This window comes from Gopherus evgoodei, unplaced genomic scaffold, assembly GCF_007399415.2.
Source record: "Gopherus evgoodei ecotype Sinaloan lineage unplaced genomic scaffold, rGopEvg1_v1.p scaffold_248_arrow_ctg1, whole genome shotgun sequence".
In the NCBI taxonomy this organism is placed as follows: Eukaryota; Metazoa; Chordata; order Testudines; family Testudinidae; genus Gopherus; species Gopherus evgoodei.
The window spans coordinates 19,221-41,504 of NW_022059911.1; the positions used below are offsets into that span (position 1 = coordinate 19,221).

General features: G+C 42.5%; 2 protein-coding genes across 2 annotated transcripts; both read right to left on the bottom strand.

Annotated features, from left to right (window-relative positions):
• Window positions 1-6,871: 6,871 nt before the first annotated feature.
• LOC115640217 (olfactory receptor 10A2-like) lies at window positions 6,872-7,844 on the bottom strand. The gene has a single exon (XM_030543029.1). The coding sequence runs from the start codon at window positions 7,829-7,831 to the stop codon at window positions 6,872-6,874; it is 960 nt and encodes a 319-aa protein (XP_030398889.1). The 5' UTR covers window positions 7,832-7,844.
• A 7,474-nt stretch (window positions 7,845-15,318) lies between these two features.
• On the bottom strand, window positions 15,319-17,282 carry LOC115640216 (olfactory receptor 10A7-like). The gene has a single exon (XM_030543028.1). The coding sequence runs from the start codon at window positions 16,704-16,706 to the stop codon at window positions 15,753-15,755; it is 954 nt and encodes a 317-aa protein (XP_030398888.1). The 5' UTR covers window positions 16,707-17,282; the 3' UTR covers window positions 15,319-15,752.
• Between the last annotated feature and the right edge of the window lie 5,002 nt (window positions 17,283-22,284).

Below are 22,284 nucleotides of genomic sequence, written 5' to 3' on the forward strand. Positions count from 1 at the left end.
CTCGGGCCTATCTCGACCGGGTCCTGCGGGAGGGCACGCCCCGCCCACCCCCCACCCCAAGCCCTCCGGACCTTTACATCGGGCCCCTGCCCCGTAGGCCTGACCGCCCCCCCTCGTACCTTCTCCGCAAGCCGGCTGCACGACCTGCAGCCGGTACGTTTCCGAACCGCGCCGAGGAAACAGCTCTACACGCTCGTGCTCCACACCCTTCACCTCCTCACCCTCGTGTCCCGCCCTGATACGAAGTGGCGGGACCTCCTGCCACCTCTGGAGGGTGAGGAGCCCCGGTGGGCCAGCCTCTACTCCACCCTGGTCCCACGGCCCACTGGGGATATCAGTTGGCGGCTCCTCCATGGGGCCGTGAGCACGGGCGTGTACTTGGCGCGGTTTACCCCTGTCCCGGACACCTGCCCCTTCTGCGGCGTGAGGGAGACCCTGGCGCACGTGTACTTAGAGTGCGCCAGGTTGCAGCCCCTACACCGGCTCCTCACAGCCATCCTCTTGCGTTTTTGGTTACACTTTTCCCCTCACCTCCTTCTGTATGCACTCCCTATCCGTGGCCCCACGAAGTCCCGGGACCTCCTGGTCAACCTCCTCCTCGCCCTGGCGAAAAAGGCCATCCACGCGACCAGGGAGGGGAGGTTGGCCGACGGAGACTCCGGTGACTGTGGGGCTTGCTTCCGCTCCATGGTCCGATCACGCATCCGGGCGGAGTTCCTCTGGGCGGCGTCCACTGGCTCCCTTGACGCCTTCGAGGAGCAGTGGGCGCTGTCCGGGGTTCTCTGCTCGGTGTCCCCGTTAGGTTCCCTCCTTCTGACTGTTTGACCTCACTCCTGTCCCTGTTCTTTTATTAGTTGTCCCCCGCACTCAGTGGGTTCTGTGGCCCTGTGGTTCCTCCCCTTAGGCTGGGGGAGGATCCTTTAGCAGTGGGCGGGCTTTGCCTGCCCACTTCCCAGACACCCAATAGGTTCAGCAGAAAAGGGTTAAAAAAGCCCTGGACAGGGAGTGAGAGTGAAAGCAGCTGAGAAAGTAGCTGACCACAGGTGTGGCCAGCTCAGTTAGGGCCTAGCTGGCCCTGATAAGAGGGCTGGGGGGCCTGAAGCTGAAAGGAGACTCACTCCATCCTTGGAGCAAGAAGGGCCTAGCTGCCTGGGACCACAGGGAACCAGAAGCAGAGCAGTATTGGGGAGGGGCAAGAGGAGCTGAGGAGCTCCAGCCTGGCAACTCCCCAGGCTGAGGCCTTGGTAAAGGCCTAAGCAGGTACTGGGGCTGCAGAGGTGCAGCCTGAGGTAAGGCAGAGGCAGCTGGTCCAAGCCCCTTGCTAATACTGAGTGGTCTTTACAGCCTGCAGTCTGCCCCAGAGAAAGGGGTCTGGATGATGACTGGCAGTAGCCACTGAGGCAAGGGGGGCATAGGGGGAGCCCCAGAGTATAGGGGTGCTGCTGTGGGCAACACCACAAAGGAAAGGGGCACTGAGGTCTGGGAAGGATACAGAGGCTTGCAGTAGATGACACACTGGCCAGCAGGAGGTGCTCTGGGGCTGGAAAAGAGCTAATTCCTGGATGGACCAGCAGGATGCACTGTGGTGGTGAGTCAGCAATCTGCTACAACTATTATTATAATGTTATTGAGTTATAACTTGTATCAATTTATCTCTTCAAAACTAAGCTTCGCTAAGTAGCGCACAATGAAAGGATGTTACCATTAATGGGTCCCACTGGGCATTATTAAAAAGTCTTTGCCATGATCATGAAAAGGAGTTTCAACTTCAAATAGGTTGCAGAGAGGATTGTTAAAATTCAGTGGGCCCATTTGGTGTAGCACCACTGGAATTGACAGCATTACATTCAGGATGAATTTGGCCCATTTCAGTCAATGCTTAGAGATTGGAGGTGCTTCAGTTCTTCTTAGTGGTGCTTAAGGCTAATTTGAAATTAATGTTAAATTATAGCAACTAAAGGAGACCTTGCAGGATAGACCAAAGCGGAGGAACAAAACTTGCTGACCCATATCCTCAGCTGATGTAAATTGGCATTGCCTCATGCAATTGAATAGAACTATGTTATTTTTCACCAGCTTGGGATCTGGTCTCACTATGTGTAGCAGAATTGATGCATGAATTCATTCTCACAAGAGGAATACCCTCCAACACCCATTCCCCTTGGGTCCCAGAGTAGCAAGTGATGGAAATGTCTTTGGGGCCAAGGCAATTTCTTCCTCGGTAGAAACAAAACAGCTATTAACTCCAAAGGGAAACAAGGGGAATCCAGTTAGTTCTGTGTAAACATCAGGTGGCCAGATTTGTTCCTGGACTAAGTCCGCTCTAGGCAGTGGAATTACACCTTGGGTAATTATGGTCTACATGCTATTAGCAGAACCATCAGAACAATTCAGTGCTGCATAGCTCAGGGATGCAGGTTGTTTTTCAAATCTATGTTACGCTGGTTAAAACCTGCTGTCTTGGGTGCTAGTGACCAGTTCTGGGGTGCTAACTGAGAATCTTCTTATGAAGCCCTTGGTCACATTAGTGAATAGTCACACACATGAATAGTTACACTCAGGGTCGGCTCTAGGTTTTTCTGGGCTCCCCGCTCCACACACCCCGTGCTACCCCAGATCTGCGTTCTCCCCCTCTCCACTTGTATCCCCTGCTGCCCCAGCCCTGAGCTCTTGTCATAAACAGATAGCTAAGGGTTAATGTCTCTTTCATCTGGGAAGGGTTAACAAACAACACCTGACCAGAGGACCAATCAGGAAACGATACTTTCAAATCTGGGTGGAGGGAAGTTTGGGTGTGAGTCCTTTGTTCTTGGTCTGTTCTCTCTCTGGGCTCTGAGAGTGACCACACAAACCTCCAGGCTCTCTAATCTTCTGTTTCCAATTTGTAAGTACAAAGGTAGAAAGACAATATAGGCTTTTACACTGTTTTTCCGTATTTGCAAATGTGTAGTTTGCTGGAAATATTTTAAATTGTATTTTTTTCTGTTTATCCATTTTCTATAAGCTGAAAGACACTAATATTTCATTTTAAATTTACAGAGATTATTTTTACTCTTTTTGCCTTTTTATTAAAACTTTCTTCTTTTAAAGACCTAGTTGATTTTTTACTCCTTGTTAATGCTAAGGTATTGAGTCTGTATTCCCCAAGCACTTGGTGGGAGGGAAAAGTAAATTTCCTCTTTGTGTTAGATTCACGGAGCTTGAATCTGTATTGCCTCTGGGTGAGGGGGAGAAGGGGGAGAGAAACCTGATCTCTCTGTGTTGTGTTTCAAGGAGTTAAATCACAGTGATCTCCTAGTGTACCCAGGGCAGGAAAGAGCTGGGAGGAAGAAAGGAGGGGGAAGGGAAATGGTTTATTCCCCTTTGTTGTGAGACTCAAGGAATTTGGGTCTTGGGGCCCCCAGGGAAGGTTCTGGGGGAGACCAGAGTCTATCAGGCGCTCTACTCTAAGTCCTGATTGGTGGCAGCAGTACAGGATCTAAGCTAGTAATTAAGCTTAGGGGAATTCATGCTAGTACCCATATTTTGGACTCTAAAGTCCAGATTTGTGAATTATACTATGACAGCTCCTCTCTCCACATACCTCATGCTGCCCCAGCTCTGGGCTCCCCCCTTCTCCTCCACCAGTACCCCCCCACCCACATACCTCCTTCTGCCCCAGTCCTGGGCTCTGCCCCCCGCCCCCACCTGCACCCTCCTTCCACCCCAGCCGTGGGTCACTAGTAACTTGGTCCCAGGGCAGGTCATTCAGCAGGAATTTTGGATGTGTACAGAACTCGGAGGATTAGTTCTCATGTGGTAACAGAACTGCAGTAAAGTGGAACAATTTTCAGCTTGTGTGATTGGAAGATATCTGGATGCATATTATAAGACTGCTCTCCGTAAGTGAGGAAAAGTTGAGGTGCCTTTATTATTCTTTTTGTTCCACTATTTGTTTCTATGGAGAATTTGCCAATGCGATATCACTGTCTTCCTTTTAAACAAATACAACTTAAAAAAAAAAGCAGTGGCTGTTGAAAATAGCACTTCCAGTCCTAAAAACCACTAGGAAGCATTTCTTTCTCAATTTTATCCTACTTTTTCTACAGCAAGTTACAATGGATCAGTATATTTGATTTGGGAGAAATGAAATATCAGCTGCCCAAACTGAGCTTGAGCACTCCTGAATTTTGAGGTGTTCAAATCTGGAAGGCAGGTACTATTCCTTTCTGAATATTAGCTAAATCTGGAAAGGAAAAGTCAATTTCTGCTTCCCTGGCTCAGAAGTGGAAATCTTCCTACGTGCCTGGTACTGTATCCAAAGCTGCTGAAATTCCCTAGCAGAGCCTCCGCTCCTTTACATTTCATTTTAAATTCTAGTGGGATCCACGTACCTCCCTTGCTAGGCTTCAGATAGAGAGGTGCACTGTCCATTTGGTCCACCCAATTCCTTCTTTGGGGGCTGCAAGGTGAGATCACACTAGTATCCCTAATCCAGTCTGGAGATGTCTTTTGAAGGGGATATCTGGACCAAAGCCTTCTACTCCTTGGGCACACTTGTTCCCCATTCACAGTGCCACCTGCTCTAGCAGTGAGCTCTCCATTCACAACAAGCTTCAGCATGAGGTTTCAGCTACCACACTCCCTCCCCCTCCCTTTCCTGTTGATAGTGGCCAAGGGAATCCTGGGAAATGTAGTTCTTTCCCTGCTCCAGTGCTGGCTCTATAGGCAGGGAGTTTCATGTTTTGGCAAATAAATTATTTGTCCCCCCCAAAAAATTGCCTCACTCTAATAATTAAATAACTATCCAATGCAACACCAATAATTAACAATTCCCACCCTTAATTACTTGGAAGACGCAACCAATTTTATCATTACAAGAATGCACCTGAAGTCTCCCCACAGCCTTTAGCTGTTGAATTTCCATCTGCGCCAAAGAGTTAAAGCCTGTGGGGAGACTTTTGAGTGAATTCTTGTTACTACTGTACCTCCAGATTTACCCTAGTCCATCTCCTAAAGATAGACAGGAATCTGACAACAAAATTTTCTGTCAGAAGATGCCTATTTCTTAAAACCAAAACTGTTTTCAGGGAAGGGGTAGTTTTGACAGCACTCCTGATTCAAACAGACTTGAAAGTTTAAAAAAGGTCAGTCCCATTTTGATTTGTTAAATGAAACATTCATTTTTTGCTTCAAAAACATTACTTGTTTATTTAGAAAAACTTTATTTAGAAACTTTAGTTAATTTATACAAAAATAAACAAATGTCAATATATTTTTTGAAAATTATCAAAATGTTTCAACTAACACAATCAATTTTCATTATTATTTAGTAGTAGTAGCTCACAATTTTTTTCAGGTTTTAACTTTTCATCCTGGTTCAGGATGGATTTTTTTAGTTTCAAATAATTTTGTGGGATGGGAAAAGCATTTCCTACACTGCTTTAGTAACTCCATTAACTTTGATGGTACTGTGTTACTCCAGAATTAAAGTCATATACATAAGATCAGAAGCTGGACCTTAATGAGTTTCACTGCTGAAGAAAAAGAATTGAGCCAGACATATTTACAATAAATCAATTTATGTAATACTGTTGCAAAAAAAGTGAACATCATTCTCAGATGTTGTATATGGACAGACTCACCCCTGCAGCGCCTCCTGCTGGTGCCTTCTCAGAATTAGCTCTTTTTCCAGGCAGGAGTGCCCTCTGCAGGCCAGGGATCTGCCTGTCCTCTTGGCCTCTGTGTCCCTCCCTGGACCCCAGTGCACTTTTAACTGGGGTGCTGCCCCCTGGCAGTACCTCACCAATCTGGGTCTCCCTTGCCCGGAGAACCCATAATCCCTACTTTGCTTCAGTTTTGGCTACTCCCCAGTCTCCATCTAGCCCTCATTCACTGGGGCAGACTGTAATATCAGCCACTCATCATAGGCAAAGATTCGGTTTGGACCCGCTGCCTTTGCCTACCCTGGGCTGCCCCCTGTAACCCCCAGTACCTCTTGGCCTTATGCTAGGCCACAGCCTGGGGCTTTCCAGGCTGGAGCTCCCCAGCTCCTCTGCCTTTCTCCAGCCCTGCTCTACTCAGGTACCCTGTCTCTAACTCCCTGCAGCCTGGCTCATCTCCCTCTACAAACAGAGAGACTGGGCTCCTGCCTCTTATAGCGGCCAGCTGGGCCTGATTGGGACATGGCCATAGATGAGAATTGCTTTCCCCCAATCAGCCCAGGCTTCTTGCCCCAGCCACAGCCCTTTCCTAGGGCTGTTTCAAGCCTGAAGGGCAGAAGTGGGTAACCACTCTGCTATAGATATATTAGCAGGAGTATTATAAGCAAGACCCAAGCATTAATTATTCCATTATACTCAGCACTGACAAGGCCTCAGCTGGAGTATTGTGTCCACTTCCGGGCACTGCACGTCAAGAAAGGTGTGGATAAATTGGAGAAAGTCCAGAGGAAAGCAACAAAAGTGATTAAAATTCTAGAAAACACAGCCTAAAAGGAAAGACTGAAAAAATTGTGTTTGATTAGTTTGGAGAAGAGAAGATGGAGTGGGGACATGATAACAGTCTTCAAGTATGTAAAAAGTCGTTATAAAGAGGAGGGTGATAAATTGTTCTCCTTAATCACTGAGGACAAAACAAGAAATAATGGCATAAATTATAGCAAGGGAGAGATAGGTTGGACATTAGGAAAAACTTCCTAACTGTAAGAATATTTAGGCACTGGAACAAATTATCTAGGGAGGTTGTGGACCTCTCTGTCATGGGGAGCAAGGTGGGTTGAGAACAGATTAGACAAACATGTGTCAGGGATAGTCTGGAAAATACTTAATCCTGCCCCAGTGCAAGAGACTGGACTAGATGTCCTGTCAACGTCCCTTCCAGGCCTACAATTCTATGATTCAAGAAACCTTTTTCTCCCCATGAGTCTCCAGAAGGCGCCCTTCACCTCCTTGTTCCTCAGACTGTAGATAATGGGGTTTAGCATGGGTGTGAGGATCGTGTAGGACAGAGAGAGAAACTTGTCTGTGTCTGGTGAGGAGGAGGAATTAGGCTTCAGATACATAATGGCACCAGAGCCATAGAACAGCATCACCACCATGAGGTGTGAGGAGCAGGTGGAGAAGGACTTCCTCCTGCCCGCCCCTGAGGGCATCTTCAGGATGGTGGAGATTATGCTGATGTAGGACATGAGGATTAGCACAAAGGGGAAGGAGACAAAGAACAGAGCCACCATGAAGACAGCTATTTCATTGTGGGAGGTGTCTCCACATGCCAGCTTCAGCAGTGGAGGGATGTCACAGAAGAAATGATTTATCTCATGGGATCTGCAGAAGGGTAAGGTGAATACCATGCTGGTGTGACTGAAGGACAAGAGGAGACCAGTGAGCCAGGATCCAGCAGCCAGTCCAGTGGCCACCTTCCTGTTCATAACCACAGGGTAATGCAGAGGCCTGCATATTGCAACATAGCGATCGTAAGCCATAGTCACCAGGAGAATACACTCTGACCCACCAAGGAAAAAAGAGAAATAGGTTTGTACTGCACAGCCAATGAAAGAGATGGTATTATCTTCCAAGAGGAGGTTGGCCAACATTTTAGGGATGGTAACTGATATGTAGCAGACCTCCAGGAAGGAGAGGTTCCTGAGGAAGAAGTACATGGGTGTGTGAAGGCCAGGGTCAGCCAAAGTGAGGAGAATTATGAGGAGATTTCCAGTCATGGTGATCAAGTAGCTCAATAAAAACACAAAGAATAGCAAGTGTTGCAATCTGGGAAGGGTGCTAAATCCCAGGAGAATGAATTTGTTCTGTACTGTGTTGTTTCCTCCTGCCATTCCTGTCCCATATTCCATCCTGCAGAAAAAAGGAAACAACCCCAGTACGACAAAAGATTCAAAAATACTGATCTGAATTCTGGTTCAGATTTTAAACATTCCAGAGTTTCAATCCTTGGTTTTTGATTGAGGTTCTTCCTGACTCTCCATTTACCACTGACTAGGTAAGGAACTGTGCATTCTTTTAATTGGCCCAGTTACTGAATTAATGTGAAAGCAACTGAATGAGGCCAGACTGCCAGCTGGCTGATGTACACCAACTGGGCATCTCTCTCACTGACTCAAAAGGAGCTACAGCCAATTTACATCAGCAGCAGATCTGGCCCCATTGACTCCAATGGAGCTATGGCTGACTTACACCAGGTGGGGATCTGACCCATTGATTCCAGTGGAGCGATGGCTGGTTTTGCACCAGGTGAGGACTTGGCTTATTGATTCCAATTTACACCGACTGAGGAGATGACCCTCTGTTCCTTTTATGTCTTGTAAAGCTCCTGAGACAAGTTATGCTCTGAGGAGATTATAGTCATTAATATTGTATTATAATGAAATTGACACCAATAGCAATAACAATACCAATTAATAATAATAATAATAAACTTTAACCTCTCATGGTAAAAGTATCAGAGGGGTAGCCGTGTTAATCTGGATCTGAAAAAAGCAACAAAGAGTCCTGTGGTACCTTATAGACTAATAGACGTACTGGAGTATGAGTATGGAGTATGTCAGATTAAGTGGGTATTCGCCCACGAAAGCTTATGCTCCAATACTTCTGTTCGTCTATAAGGTTCCATAGGACTCTTTGTCCCATTTTATGGTGAAAGTACGTAAGTGAAGACATTCAGTAATGTGAAATCAGAAGGGGTAATTCTTTCCAGAATCCTACTCATGGTGATGTGGTATTTGGAATGCCAAATAGTGGGGGAGAGAGAATCTTCCAAATATTCAAGGAGATGTATAAAAATACTGGTTTAAAAAAAAGTGTGGATTCCATTGGGGATTTATTTATTTATAGTCTTTCCAAATAAATAAGTAAAATGAGGCATTTTCACTTCATTCAAAATTCTTCACTTACCCTGTTTTACTACGGGAAAATGTTCATTTCAAATTTCCAGATTTTTCACCTCTTTTTCCAATATACTTTTTCACTTTTTTTCCAGTTAGTTATCTGAGGGAAATTGAAAATAGAGAAAGTTATAGGGAAAACATTTTCCCTTCCATTTTAAAACTTGATTCACAACTTTCCTGTACAGAGAAGCAAACAAAAGTAAAGTATTTTCCCTCAACTTTTGTTTCATTATTCTGTTTTTTTTTCCCAAGTTTTTTTTCTAGTAGTGGGAAAAAGTAAGTGAATAGAGAAGGGAATCTTTTTTTTACTTTCCATAAGTACTTAAATTACTCTCCTTTTTCCAGTGCAAAAAAGGTGGTGAAAGGGTAAAAATATGAATGATAGTGAGAAAATTTGCACTATTTCAAAAACAAATATTTGAAATAATAACTCAATATGCAGTTACCACTAAGAATATATATCAACAATTTAAGCATACAAAAACATTACAGATATATTATTATCCACCCTTCCCTGCAAAAAATAATTGCAAACCTAGCAAATTGAGATTACACTTAAAGAAGATATGTTAATGAATGGACATTCAATTAGAGCACCCAAACAACTTTAACTCTCCTCTGTAGATGACATACACTAGTCAGGTTCTTATTCGTATCCTTATTCCTGCAAACACTAAGTAATTATACTTACACTGGTTATCTGAGATATCTGGGTGCCTATCTGCACCTTTAGGTGCCTAAATACCTTTAAAAATTTGGCCCTGGTTTCTAAAGGCTGCTAATATGAACTAAACTATGTAGGTAAATGTTTTCAGAGTGGATGGCTTAAGTTGTTTCCAGCAGACAATCTCTTTTTTAGCAGGTCTCTGCCAATTATTTCAATGAGAAAATTACTGCTTCTCACTCATACAATTCCATTTTCACAGAATTGTAGAACTGGAAGGGACCTTGAGAGGTCATCCTGCACTCACAGCAGGACTAAGTATTCTCTAAATCATCCTTGACAGGTGTTTGTCCAACCTGCTCTTTAAAATCTCCAATGACAGAGATTCCACAACCTCCCTAGGCAATTTATTCCACTGCTTAACTACCTTGACAGGAAGATTTTCCCTAATGTCCAATCTAAACCACCCTTGATGCAATTAAGCCCATTGCTTCTTGTCCTATCCTCACAGGTTAGTGAGAACAAGTTACCTCCCTCCTCCTTCTAACGATGTTTTATGTACTTGAAAACTCTTATGTCCCCCCTTTATCTTCTCTTCCCCAGACTAAACAAACAAACCCATTTTTTTCAATCTTCCCTCATAGGTCATGTTTTCTAGACCTTAACAATTTTTGTTGCTCTTCTCTGGACTTTCTCCAGTTTGTCTACATCTTTCCTGAAATGTGGCACCCAGAACTGGCCACAATACTCCAGCTGAGGTCTAATCAGCGCAGAATAGAGCAGAAGAATTACTGCTTGTGTCTTGTTTATAACACTCCTGCTAATACATCCCAGAATGATGTTTGCTTCTTTTTTGAAACAGTTACACAGTTGACTCATATTTAGCTTGTGATCCACTATAACTCCAGATCTCCAGATTCCTTTCCGCAGTAGTCCTTCCTAGGCAGTCATTTTGCATTTTGTATGTGTGCAACTGATTGTTCCTTCCTATCTGTGCTCATTGCATAGAATATCTAAAATCTGATTCTGTTCTGTTCCAGACACAGCAGAGCAGTGTAAATAGGAACCTTAATGTGGCTGGTCTACAAATTGGGTGACCAGATAGCAAGTGTGAAAAATCAGGACAGGAGTGGGGGGTAATTGGCACCTATATAAGAAAAAGCCCCAAACATCAGGACTATCCCTATAAAATTGGGATGTCTGGTCACCCTATCTACAAATCAAACTTTACTAAAGCACAGTAGCCTTCCAAATGTAAACACAGACACATGCTTGTAAGTAACTTTTTGTATTTTATAGATTACTCCAAGAAATAACATCACAGACATGAAGTACAGTTGCTCTGCAAAAAAAGTGTTCTTAACTCAGGTTAGCTAACCATTATTAGTGAACTTGGTTTAAAGCAGCAGTGCAGATATGGCAACTCAGCTTTTAACTTGGGTTATCAATTCAAATCCAGCCCCAGGCTCACTTATAGGCTACAGCTCAAGCTCCTAACCTGAGTTAAATGCCAAGTTCCTGTGTCTTCACTGCTATTTTATACCAAGTTAGTGATCGTGGCTTAGCCTACCTGATTAAGAACACACCTAATTTTGTATATCTAGGAGTATGTCTACACTGGAGCTGGAGGAGTAATTTCTAGCTCAGGTAGACATACCCGCTGTAACTTTTACAAAGCTGACATGTTGTAAATAGCATTTTAGCCATAGCTGCACAAGCAGGGAGACGAGCTACCCATCCTGAGTCCTATCCCATCTGAAAACCAGGGTATGGATTCAGGAAGCTAGTCCATCGTGGCAACCATGTAGCTGCCACTACATTGCTATTTTTTGTGCACTAGCTTGATCAAAGCTAGAGTGGGTATATTTGTCCAAGTTCAAAATTTCACTTCTTGCTGCAGTATAGACACACCAAAAAGTGTTTGCAGGATTGGACCCTTGAAATGTCCCTAGAAATAGGATCACACTATTAACAAATGGAAAGAAGATAATTAACTACAGAGTGGTACTTACTGAAATATCATGTTATAGGCACATAGAGATCGAATGCTTTCAAATTTCACTGCAGAACCAAGATTCCAAATCTATATCTGGAACGTCTTCACTAACTCCAAAGGGTGCATGTGTCTATCTGATAGGATGAATGTGTTTTATTTATCTGCATTGTATTCCTTGGGAAACAGTCACTGAAGCATTTCATATTGTGACAAATCATTGATGGACTAGGCAGCTCCATGATTATTCTGCTTTGATGCAGTATGTGGGTGTCATCTGGTAGCAGTGCATGCATTTTCATTCATTATTAATTATTACTGATTCTCACAAGATGAACAAGAGGAAAAATTAATTAGTCTTGTCTTTGTGTGTGTGAACTCGTAGGGATGAAAATAAGAAAAGCCTTCAAAAAACACTGCAAACTGAGGTCAGATTGGAAACTTGGGGTGCAGGAGGAAGATCTCTCATTTACACCAGATTTAAATCAGTGTAACTCAATTTGGCCATATTCTATCCCCACTCCAGCACTTTTTCAACACTCCAGCAGTGCAAAGGGTCCATTAAACCAATTTAATCAGCCTGCTGCATATTTCCCATGCACAGGATGAATGCCAGATCTGGATGTAGAAGAAACTAGAAACAGCTGGCTTGTCCATGAGGTTTTTTTGGAAGGGTCTCTTGACACCATAATCATGTTACTGCAATTTAGGGAAACCCAGAGGGTACTCTAAGTGGAAACAAGCTGAACAGACCTTCAAATTGGCCTAGAGAACAGAGAGCCATAAAAGCATCTGTCAGCATCTTGCAGCGATCTTTCCTTCCTCCTGGCAAGTTACTGGTGTTATGCATGGCACAGTATGGGACAAAGCAGATAAACTAGGCTACTAACTACAGCAGATTTAGCCTAATTAAACACCAGTGTAACTGAAAAAAGAATAAGGATCGTTGCCTTTCATTGAGCTGATTCACTTTGGGATGAATAAGCATAGCAGCATGCCTTTGGGCATTCATTAAGCTATTCCTGATTCTCGCCCAACTGAGTGTGAGAAGAATCAGATCCACTGATTACATTGTAGTTATTCCTGATTCACATTGGGATGAGGAGACAGAAATTAACTCCATTGACCCCAGCAGAGTTACCTTGGTTTACAATGCAGATTTTGCTGAGGCCAGGTCCTCAGCTTCACTCTGAGGAATGCATGAAGAACACTTGCCTCAGCTGGTGTGACTTGAAGCCCAGAAAAGGTGTCCAAAGCAGACAATATGTAGGGGTGTGGAGATACGGGAGTTTGATTTTGGATCTTGTCAATATACCAAAGTCCAGGACTACTTAGATCAATAGGAAGCCAGAACAATCAGCTTCTTGCAGTTTTGGGACTTTTGTATGCAGCTGTGGAAGAAATTTTCTCTTTGCTAGGAAGCAGATGGTTACCTTTTCCTTCTTTGACCAGATGGTTCTCCTGATGTAAAAAATTTGGTTCTAGAGAATAGTTTGGGAAAGGGGAATTATGGGAGATACTCTTTCTGAGACTCTGCTGTTGCTTGTACTCTATTTGAGTAGAAGTTAAAGACATATAAACCTGGACTGGATGAAATTTTCTATGATAAATCATGTATAACCTAAACTCTGCTCCCTTGTGTGATAGAATATAGTTTCTTATGTGATAAGGAATATGTAGCCTTAACTCTGACTTCTTAAGCAAGGCACTATGTGCAACTTTAACACTCCACTAATGTTGCTACAGTGATAAGTAGAGAAGAGTCTGGGATCAAGGGTAATGGATAAAAAACTGAATATTAAGTGTGTCTGCTGGACATGGACTCTGTGTTTCTCTAAGGCTCTCTAGGTCCCAGACCAACTCTCAAAACCTGTGCAGCCAAATTTCACCCCACAGAATCTCCTTGAATCTTGGGATGGAGTAAATATTAATGGGAAAGAGTGATCTCTGGTGGTGTGCAAAATGCTGCATCTCCAGAATTAATGCATTCCCTCTTTTTGTCTCTCCAGCTTAATCTTTAATGTGGTTGCATCACTAACCAGTTTTCAGATCAACAGCTGTGGTGTCACACCAGATTTACTCTGCTTTCACTAATTGACTTCAGTGGCCTTATTCCAGAATTATACAAGTCTACATGAGCTGAGAAGATGGACGAGAAAGGAAGTGTGGTGCAGGGGTTATGGTGTTAGCCTGGGACTCAGAAGACATGCATTCAGCTCCCTGTTCTGCCACAGATTTCTCATGTGACAAATAACATAGGCACGGGTTTTGAAAGGTATTCAGATATTGAAATAAATGGATTTTAGGTGCCCAGGGGCTTTTGAAAATCACACTAGGGACCTAAATACCTTTAAAAATTTAGACTCTTGAGAAAAATTTTAAAAGGACATCAAGCTCCAATTTATAAAAGTATTTAGATGTTGCTTACTCAGAATTGCAACACCTAACTGATTTAGGAGTCTGTCTCATTTTAAAAAGAGATTTAGGCACTTAGGAGACAAAATCTCATTTACAATCACATGGATTTAGGCTCCTAAGTGCGTTACTCCATTTTTGAAAATGAGACTTAGACTCCTAAATCAGTTAGGATGACCACAGCATCATCTATACCTTTAACAATCTTAGACAGACTTTCAAAGGTATTTATTTAGGTACATAAGGATGCAGATGGATGCCTACTGGGATTCACAAATGTAGCTAGGTCAATGGGAATTAGGTGCCTAAACAGCTTAAGCATTTCTGAAAGTCCCATTAGACACCTATCTGCATACTGAGAAACCTAAACACCTTTTGAAATTTGGCCATTGTACCTCAATGCTCCTGTGATGTTATACCCCATAATGCTTTATGGGAACAGGGTTATGAATGTATATAAGACATAACTGAGATGTTTTAAGCTACATATGCTATGTAACATTTCTCTGCAAAAGTTATGATCTACTAAATATGTTCATCCTATTTGTATGCCTGTAACATTTTTGTATTCAAAGTTATGAATATTGGCTGTGTACTTGGTTAATTTTAAATAGCCTTAGTAAGGCATTTGGTCAGCTTCTTTAGAAAGGAATTTGCAAGTTAAGTGTCCAGTCAAGAAACATTTAATGGACAATGGATCTTGGAAAGCTCCAATCCACATACGAAGTCTACCTGAGGACATTCAAGATAGCATGTGAACAATGACCACTACCTGTAAGTTCTGAGTCATGCATGGACATGTGACTTGCCCATGTGTCTCTAAAACTCCATCTTGGAACTGAATTCTGGATAGGAGAGAGGAGGGGGATCACCCATGAGAGTCTAAATTAAGCCCCTGGAACCTCCTCCATTTTGTCCTCCGCTGACTCAGGAGATAGCCTCTGAACCCCCAATGGATACCTAAAAGAAACTGGAACAAAGGACAGCAACCATGAGGGATGTGAGTGATTTTTTTGGACCCAGACTAGAAGGAGGCTAGTCTGTAAAAGAAGCTTACTGGAACATTTCTGAGGGTGAGATTTCATCTGTAATCATTTTCTTACTGTATTAGGCATAGACTTGTTTTGTTTGATTTTGCTTGGTAATTCACTTTGTTCTGTCTATTACTTGGAATCAAGTAAATCCTACTTTTTTGTATATAAGAAATCATTTTTTTTACTTCTTAATTAATCAAGAGTATGTGTTAATACCTGGGGGTGGGGGGAACAGCTGTGCATATCTCTCTATCAGTGTTATAGAGGGTGAACAATTTATGAGTTTACCCTGTATAAGCTTTATACAGGGTAAAATGGATTTATTTAGGGTTTGGACCCCACTGGGAGTTGGGCATCTGAGTGTTGGCGACAGGAACACTTCTTAAGCTGTTTTCAATTAAGCCTACTTTTCAGGGACGTTGTTCAGATCTGGGTCTCTGTTTGCAGCAGGCAAGCGTGTCTGGCTCAAACCAGGCAGGGCACTGAAGTCTTTATCTGCCAAGGGAAACAGGCTCAGGGGTAGTCTCAGGACATGAGGTGGCAGTCCCCAAAGGGGTTTCTGTGATTCAACCTGTCACAGCTCCATCTTTAAAACTTAAATTATTGCATTTTCCTACTGCACAGAGGCAATGTGACATTAAATCCATTAAAGATTGTGAGGTGCTCAGTTACCATGATAAGGGGGCCAGATAAGGTCTTAACATAGATATAAAGCCCTTAAAAGAATTGAGCTGGAGACATCTGCAGTCAAGCAATTTCCTTTATTCAATGGAACCTTCTTCTCCACACCATTCTCCAGAATGCTCCCTTCACCTCCTTGTTCCTCAGGCTGTAGATGATGGGGTTTAGCATCGGCGTGATGACTGTGTAGAACAGAGAGAGAAACTTGTCTGTGTCTGCTGAGTAGGAGGAATTGGGCTTCAGATACATAATGCAAGCAGAGCCATAGAACAGTGTCACCACTACGAGGTGTGAGGAGCAGGTGGAGAAGGACTTCCTCCTGCCCTCTCCCGATGGCATCCTCAGGATGGTGGAGATGATGCAGACATAGGAAATGAGGATCAGCATGAAGGGGAAGATGACAAAGAAAAAAGCCATGATGAAGACAGCCATTTCATTGTGAGAGGTGTCTCCACACGCCAGCTTCAGCAGTGGAGGGATGTCACAGAAGAAATGATTAATCTCGTGGGATCTGCAGAAGGGTAGAGTGAATACCATGCTGGTGTGACCGAAGGACATGAGGAGACCACTGAGCCAGGATCCCGCAGCCAGTCCAGTGGACACCTTCCTGTTCATAACCACGGGGTAATGCAGAGGCTTGCATATTGCAACATAGCGATCGTAGGCCATGCACGCCAAGAGAAAACACTCTGACCCACCAAGGAAAAAAGAGAAATATCTTTGCATAGCACAGCCAATGAAAGAGATGGCTTTATCCCTAGACAACAGATTTCCAAGCATCTTGGGGACATTGACTGATGTGTAGCACATCTCCAAGAGGGACAGGTTCCTGAGGAAGAAATACATGGGGGTGTGAAGGGCTGGGTCAGCCAATGTGAGGACAATGATTAGAAGGTTTCCAGCCAAGGTGACTATGTAGGTGACCAGAAACACTGAAAACAATAAATGCTGCAGGCTGGGAATGTCAGAAAAACCAAGGAGAATGAATCCAGTGATTGTTGTGCTGTTTCTTCCCACTGTTTTTTGGCTAGTTTTCATCCTGAAGAAGAAAAGGAAACAATAAGTTGTCACAGAATATTTTCCCCCACTCTACCGTCCTCCACTGTCATACAATTTCTCCAGATAATCTGAGTCTTCCTGTGAATTTTAAGAAGCTAAGAATGCTGTCTTTTTTACAAATTGCAGCAATTTGTGTCTCTAATTTACTAATCCTCAGAGCTGTCCTGTGCAACATTTCTTGGAACCTGAATGAATATCTAATAAAGTTTGAATTTCTGGGTACTCTGTGCTGGATCTTAAGAGCAGTTCAGTGATGGATGTTTTCTGTGGCTTTTGATCGTTCCTCCCCCCAGTTTTGTGACTAAAATGTGTTATGAGATCCTGCAAATTTTCAAACAAGGTTAATTTGGGACTGAGCGGGGATGTATCTCATGAATTCCTTAACCAAATGACTCCAGGTTTAGAAAACTATTTATTTCTAAACTACTCTGTCTAATTTTCAAGTGGGTCTGCCTATGCATGTGGACTTTGGGCACTTTGAAAACTCACCTTTCAGACAGACAGCTCTGTGTATTGTTAACTTTGACGCAGTCCCATAAGGCCAAAACAGGGAAGCTGTTCTCGACTTGACTTTAACAAATAGTGAGGAACTCGTTGAGAATTTGAAAGTAGAAGGAAGCTTGGGTGAAAGTGATCATGAAATCATAGAGCTTGCAATTCTAAGGAAGGGTAGAAGGGAGTACAGCAAAATAGAGACAATGGATTTCAGGAAGGCGGATTTTGGTAAGCTCAGAGAGCTGATCGGTAAGGTCCCATGGGAATCAAGACTGAGGGGAAAAACAACTGAGGAGAGTTGGCAGTTTTTCAAAGGGACACTATTAAGGGCCCAAAAGCAAGCTATTCCGATGGTTAGGAAAGATAGAAAATGTGGCAAAAGACCACCTTGGCTTAACCACGAGATCTTGCGTGACCTACAAAATAAAGAGGCGTCATATAAAAAATGGAAACTAGGTCAGATTACAAAGGACGAATATAGGCAAATAACACAGGAATGCAGAGGCAAAATTAGAAAGGCAAAGGCACAAAATGAGCTCAAACTAGTTATGGGAATAAAGGGAAACAAGAAGACTTTTTTTATCAATACATTAGAAGCAAGAGGAAGACCAAGGACAGGGTAGGCCCACTGCTCAGTGAGGAGGAGGAAAGAGTAACGGGAGACTTGGAAATGGCAGAGATGCTTAATGACTTCTTTGTTTCGGTCTTCACTGAGAAGTCTGAAGGAATGTCTAATATAGTGAATGCTTACGGGAAGAGGGTAGGTTTAGAAGATAAAATAAAAAAAGAGCAAGTAAAAAATCACTTAGAAAAGTTAGATGCCTGCAAGTCACCAGGAACTGATGAAATGCATCCTAGAATACTCAAGGAGTTAATAGAGGAGGTATCTGAGCCTCTAGCTATTATTTTTGGGAAATCATGGGAGACGAGGGAGATTCCAGAAGACTGGAAGGGGGCAAATATAGTGCCCATCTATAAAAAGGGAAATAAAAACAACCCAGGAAACTACAGACCAGTTAGTTTAACTTCTGTGCCAGGGAAGATAATGGAGCAGGTAATCAAAGAAATCATCTGCAAACACTTAGAAGGTGGTAAGGTGTTAGGGAATAGCCAGCATCGATTTGTAAAGAACAAATCGTGTTAAACTAATCTGATAGCATTCTTTGACAGAATAACAAGCCTTGTGGATAAGGGAGAAGCATTGGATGTGATATGCCTAGACTTTAGTAAAGCATTTGATACGGTCTCACATGATATTCTTATAGCTAAACTAGGAAAGTACAACTTAGATGGGGCTACTATAAGGTGGGTGCATAACTGGCTGGATAACTGTACTCAGAGATTAGTTATTAATGGCTCCCAATCCTGCTGGAAAGTTATAACAAGTAGGGTTCCACAGGGGTCTGTTTTGGGACCGTCTCTGTTCAATATCTTCATCAACGATTTAGATGTTGGCATAGAAAGTACGCTTATTAAGTTTGCAGACGATACCAAACTGGGAGGGATTGCAACTGCTTTGGAGGACAGGGTCAGAATTCAAAATGATCTGGACAAATTGGAGAAATGGTCTGAGGTAAACAGGATGAAGTTCAATAAAGATAAATGCAAAGTGCTCCACTTAGGAAGGAACAATCAGTTTCACACATAAAGAATGGGAAGAGACTGTCTAGGAAAGAGTATGGCAGAAAGAGATCTAGGGGTCATAGTGGACCACAAGCTTAATATGAGTCAACAGTGTGATACTGTTGCAAAAAAATGTGTATTCTGGGATGCGTTAACAGCTGTGTTGTAAACAAGACACGAGAAGTCATTCTTCCGCTTTACTCTGCGCTTGTTAGGCCTCAACTGGAGTATTGTGTCCAGTTCTGGGCACCGCATTTCAAGAAAGATGTGGAGAAATTGGAGAGGGTCCAGAGAAGAGCAACAAGAATGATTAAAGGTCTTGAGAACATGACCTATGAAGGAAGGCTGAAACAATTGGGTTTGTTTAGTTTGGAAAAGAGAAGACTGAGAGGGGACATGATAGCAGTTTTCAGGTATCTAAAAGGGTGTCATCAGGAGGAGGGAGAAAACAGGGTCACCTTAGCCTCCAATGATAGAACAAGAAGCAGTGGGCTTAAACTGCAGCAAGGGAGATTTAGATTGGACATTAGGAAAAAGTTCCTAACTGTCAGTGTAGTTAAACACTGGAATAGATTGCCTAGGGAAGTTGTGGAATCTCCATCTCTGAAGATATTAAAGAGTAGGTTAGATAAATGTCTATTAGGGATGATCTAGAAAGTATTTGGTCCTGCCATGAGGGCAGGGGACTGGACTCGATGACCACTTGAGATCCCTTCCAGTCCTAGAGTCTAAGAGTCTGTGAGTCTATAAAACTGTAAAAGAGACCAGTGATTTTGTGTGACTCTTCACTCCCTCGCAAGCTCAATGCAAATGGAATTGCTTTGGGTCTGATTCACCCCTGAGTTTCTATAGCATTATGCCTGTGTAGGTCCAATAGGCCAGAATCATCTGGTGTAAATTAGTTATGTGGATTTACACCGCCCTGGAATTTCAAAGGAGCTACACTGGTCCTAAAAGTGGTGTAGTGGAGTACAAGTAAGCAAGACCTATAAGATGTCTGAAATTCAAGCTAAGTTGTCCCAAGCTGGTCATCCAAAAGTGGAGGCACTCAATATCTGTGGTAATTTGGGTCAGGGCTCATAAAGCATGGATTGCACTGACCTGAATAGAAAAGGATGTGAATCAAACCATGCATTGCAAAAAGCTCAAGATGTGATGTGTTTGAAATGATTCCTAACTCATACTGTCCCAATCTACACGTGAGATCCTACCACCCCCATATTTGAGGTGTCTGAAATTCAAATCCAACTTAAGATCAAAATTTTGCAACTGCCCTCTATCTTCAAATGACTAAACAAGCAGCAATTTTGTTATGGAAAAAATGACCTGCTAATATGGAGATTCATATTTATATATGTATTTGTTAAGGACCAACAATATGCTTGGTGCTGTGCCAACCAAATTACCAATATATGACTCACTAGAAGAACAACTCAAAAACAGCAACAATCCAGATGCCTACAGATCTCTGCATGGAATGATCAGATTTGCAAACTCCTCACCACAGTGACATGTGCAAAGCGAAGGCAGACTTCTCATCAAATACAGAATGGGGAATCACAAACTAGAAGTGGAAACTGGGAGGCACAAAAAATTTAAGCACAGAGAGTATTGATGAAATTTTTTTGGGGGGGAGGGAATTGGATTGACACAAAACAAAAAAATCCATATTTTTCAGTGGAATGAAAAAGTCAAAAACATTAATTTTAGGTCAAACAAAACATTTAGTTTCACCCAAAATGAAATATTTCATTTAATTTTTGAGGAGTCTTCTTTACTGTTTTTAAAACACAAAATGGAAATAAAATTTGAAATTAAAAGTCATTCCAAATTGAAAAATCAAAATGTTTCAGTATTTTTTTTGGGGGGGTACAACATTTTTCTGAATTCAACCTGAATTCATGAACTGTTTTGCTTGACTTGAATACACAGTTTTTAGTGGGAAGAAGTTCCATCTGAAAAAAATTCACACAGCTCTGGCAGTGATTATGCAGCCAATGTGACAGAGGAAAGATTGTGATGGAGAGAAACCTTCATCTCCAGTATACCAAATAGGATTAAGAGCAAGAGATTCTGCAAACTATCAAGAACTATAAAAGACATCTTATGAAAAGCAAGGTGGAAAAAGTGTTCTCAGACTGTGGGAGAAAGGCAGAGACAATATCATGACACCTACCTAATGAGCCATTGGTCCAGAGCAGATTATGAGAAAGGGACACAGAGGATCATACTCCAAATCAAAGGTAATATGAAGATTTTTTTCCCCTTTATGGAAAATTTAGATAAAAAACAAAGACACTTTTATTCCAGAATAAGAGCATCCACACCAGGAGTTAATCAGGAAAAATTATTCCAGAATAACCATCTCCATACACAACTGTGTAAATCTTTATGGGAGTGGGTGAATGAATAACCCCACTGAAGTAAGGGATCGCAGGGCTTGATTCTTAAATGCTCCTAGAAGGAAGTGGCATTAAACAGTTGGAAGAAGAGCATGAACTTAAAATTGGAAAATTTTACACTTACTGAAATTGGGGAGTGTCTCTGTACAGATCTCACCAACTACCTGCACCAAGGACCACTTCCTCATGCACATCTGGAACAGAAGATGTTGATCTCACACACTCCAAAGGATGCATTGCTTCATCAGGCAGGATGGCAGTTTTTATTATTTATCTTCACTGTCCCCTTTGGGAGCTGATCTCCCGACCATTTTGTACTCTGAATTACTCCATGATGATTATAATGATTTGTAGTGCAGTAGCACCTAAGAGCTCCAATCATGGACCAAGTCCCCATTGTGCTAGGCACTGTATAAACACATAACAAAAAGACAGTCACTTCTCCAAAGACCTTACAACGTAAGTAATATGTTAGTATAAAATTGTTCTGCTTTGATACAGTATGCAGGGGAACTCTCACAATAGAGTATGCATATATTATATTATTAATTCAAATTGTGTTTTAATCATTAACTATTACTGATTGCCACAAGACAAATGAGATCAGAACTCAGTTAGTTTTATGGGAAGTGCTAGCAATGAAATAACAACAGAGCCCAAACCTCACTGCTGGTCAGTTTGGAGATTTGAAGATAAGTTTGTTTGACTTTTCATGGGCCTTATTTAACATGCTATAGAACAGTAAATTGACTCGCTTCCTCATGATTTACATGAGTATGAATATTGAAGGACCCCAAGATTAGTGTCCCATTCTTCTAGGCACTTTGCAGACATACTGGAAGAGACACTTGTAGTCCTCAAAGGCTTAAAATGTAAACATGCAAGAGAAAGGTTGGGCAGGGGGAGGGGAGGTGGAGAAACAGAGGCCCAGAGAGGAGAAATGACTTGTCCCAAGGTCAGCAAGCAGGTGAGTGGTTGAGCCAAGAATAGAACCATATTTTTTACCTATGAGACACACTGCATCTATCTAGCTTGTG

Excerpts from the sequence above, each read along its gene's own strand:
- LOC115640217 (XM_030543029.1), bottom strand. The coding sequence starts at position 7,831 with ATGGAATATGGGACAGGAATGGCAGGAGGAAACAACACAGTACAGAAC.
- LOC115640216 (XM_030543028.1), bottom strand. The coding sequence starts at position 16,706 with ATGAAAACTAGCCAAAAAACAGTGGGAAGAAACAGCACAACAATCACT.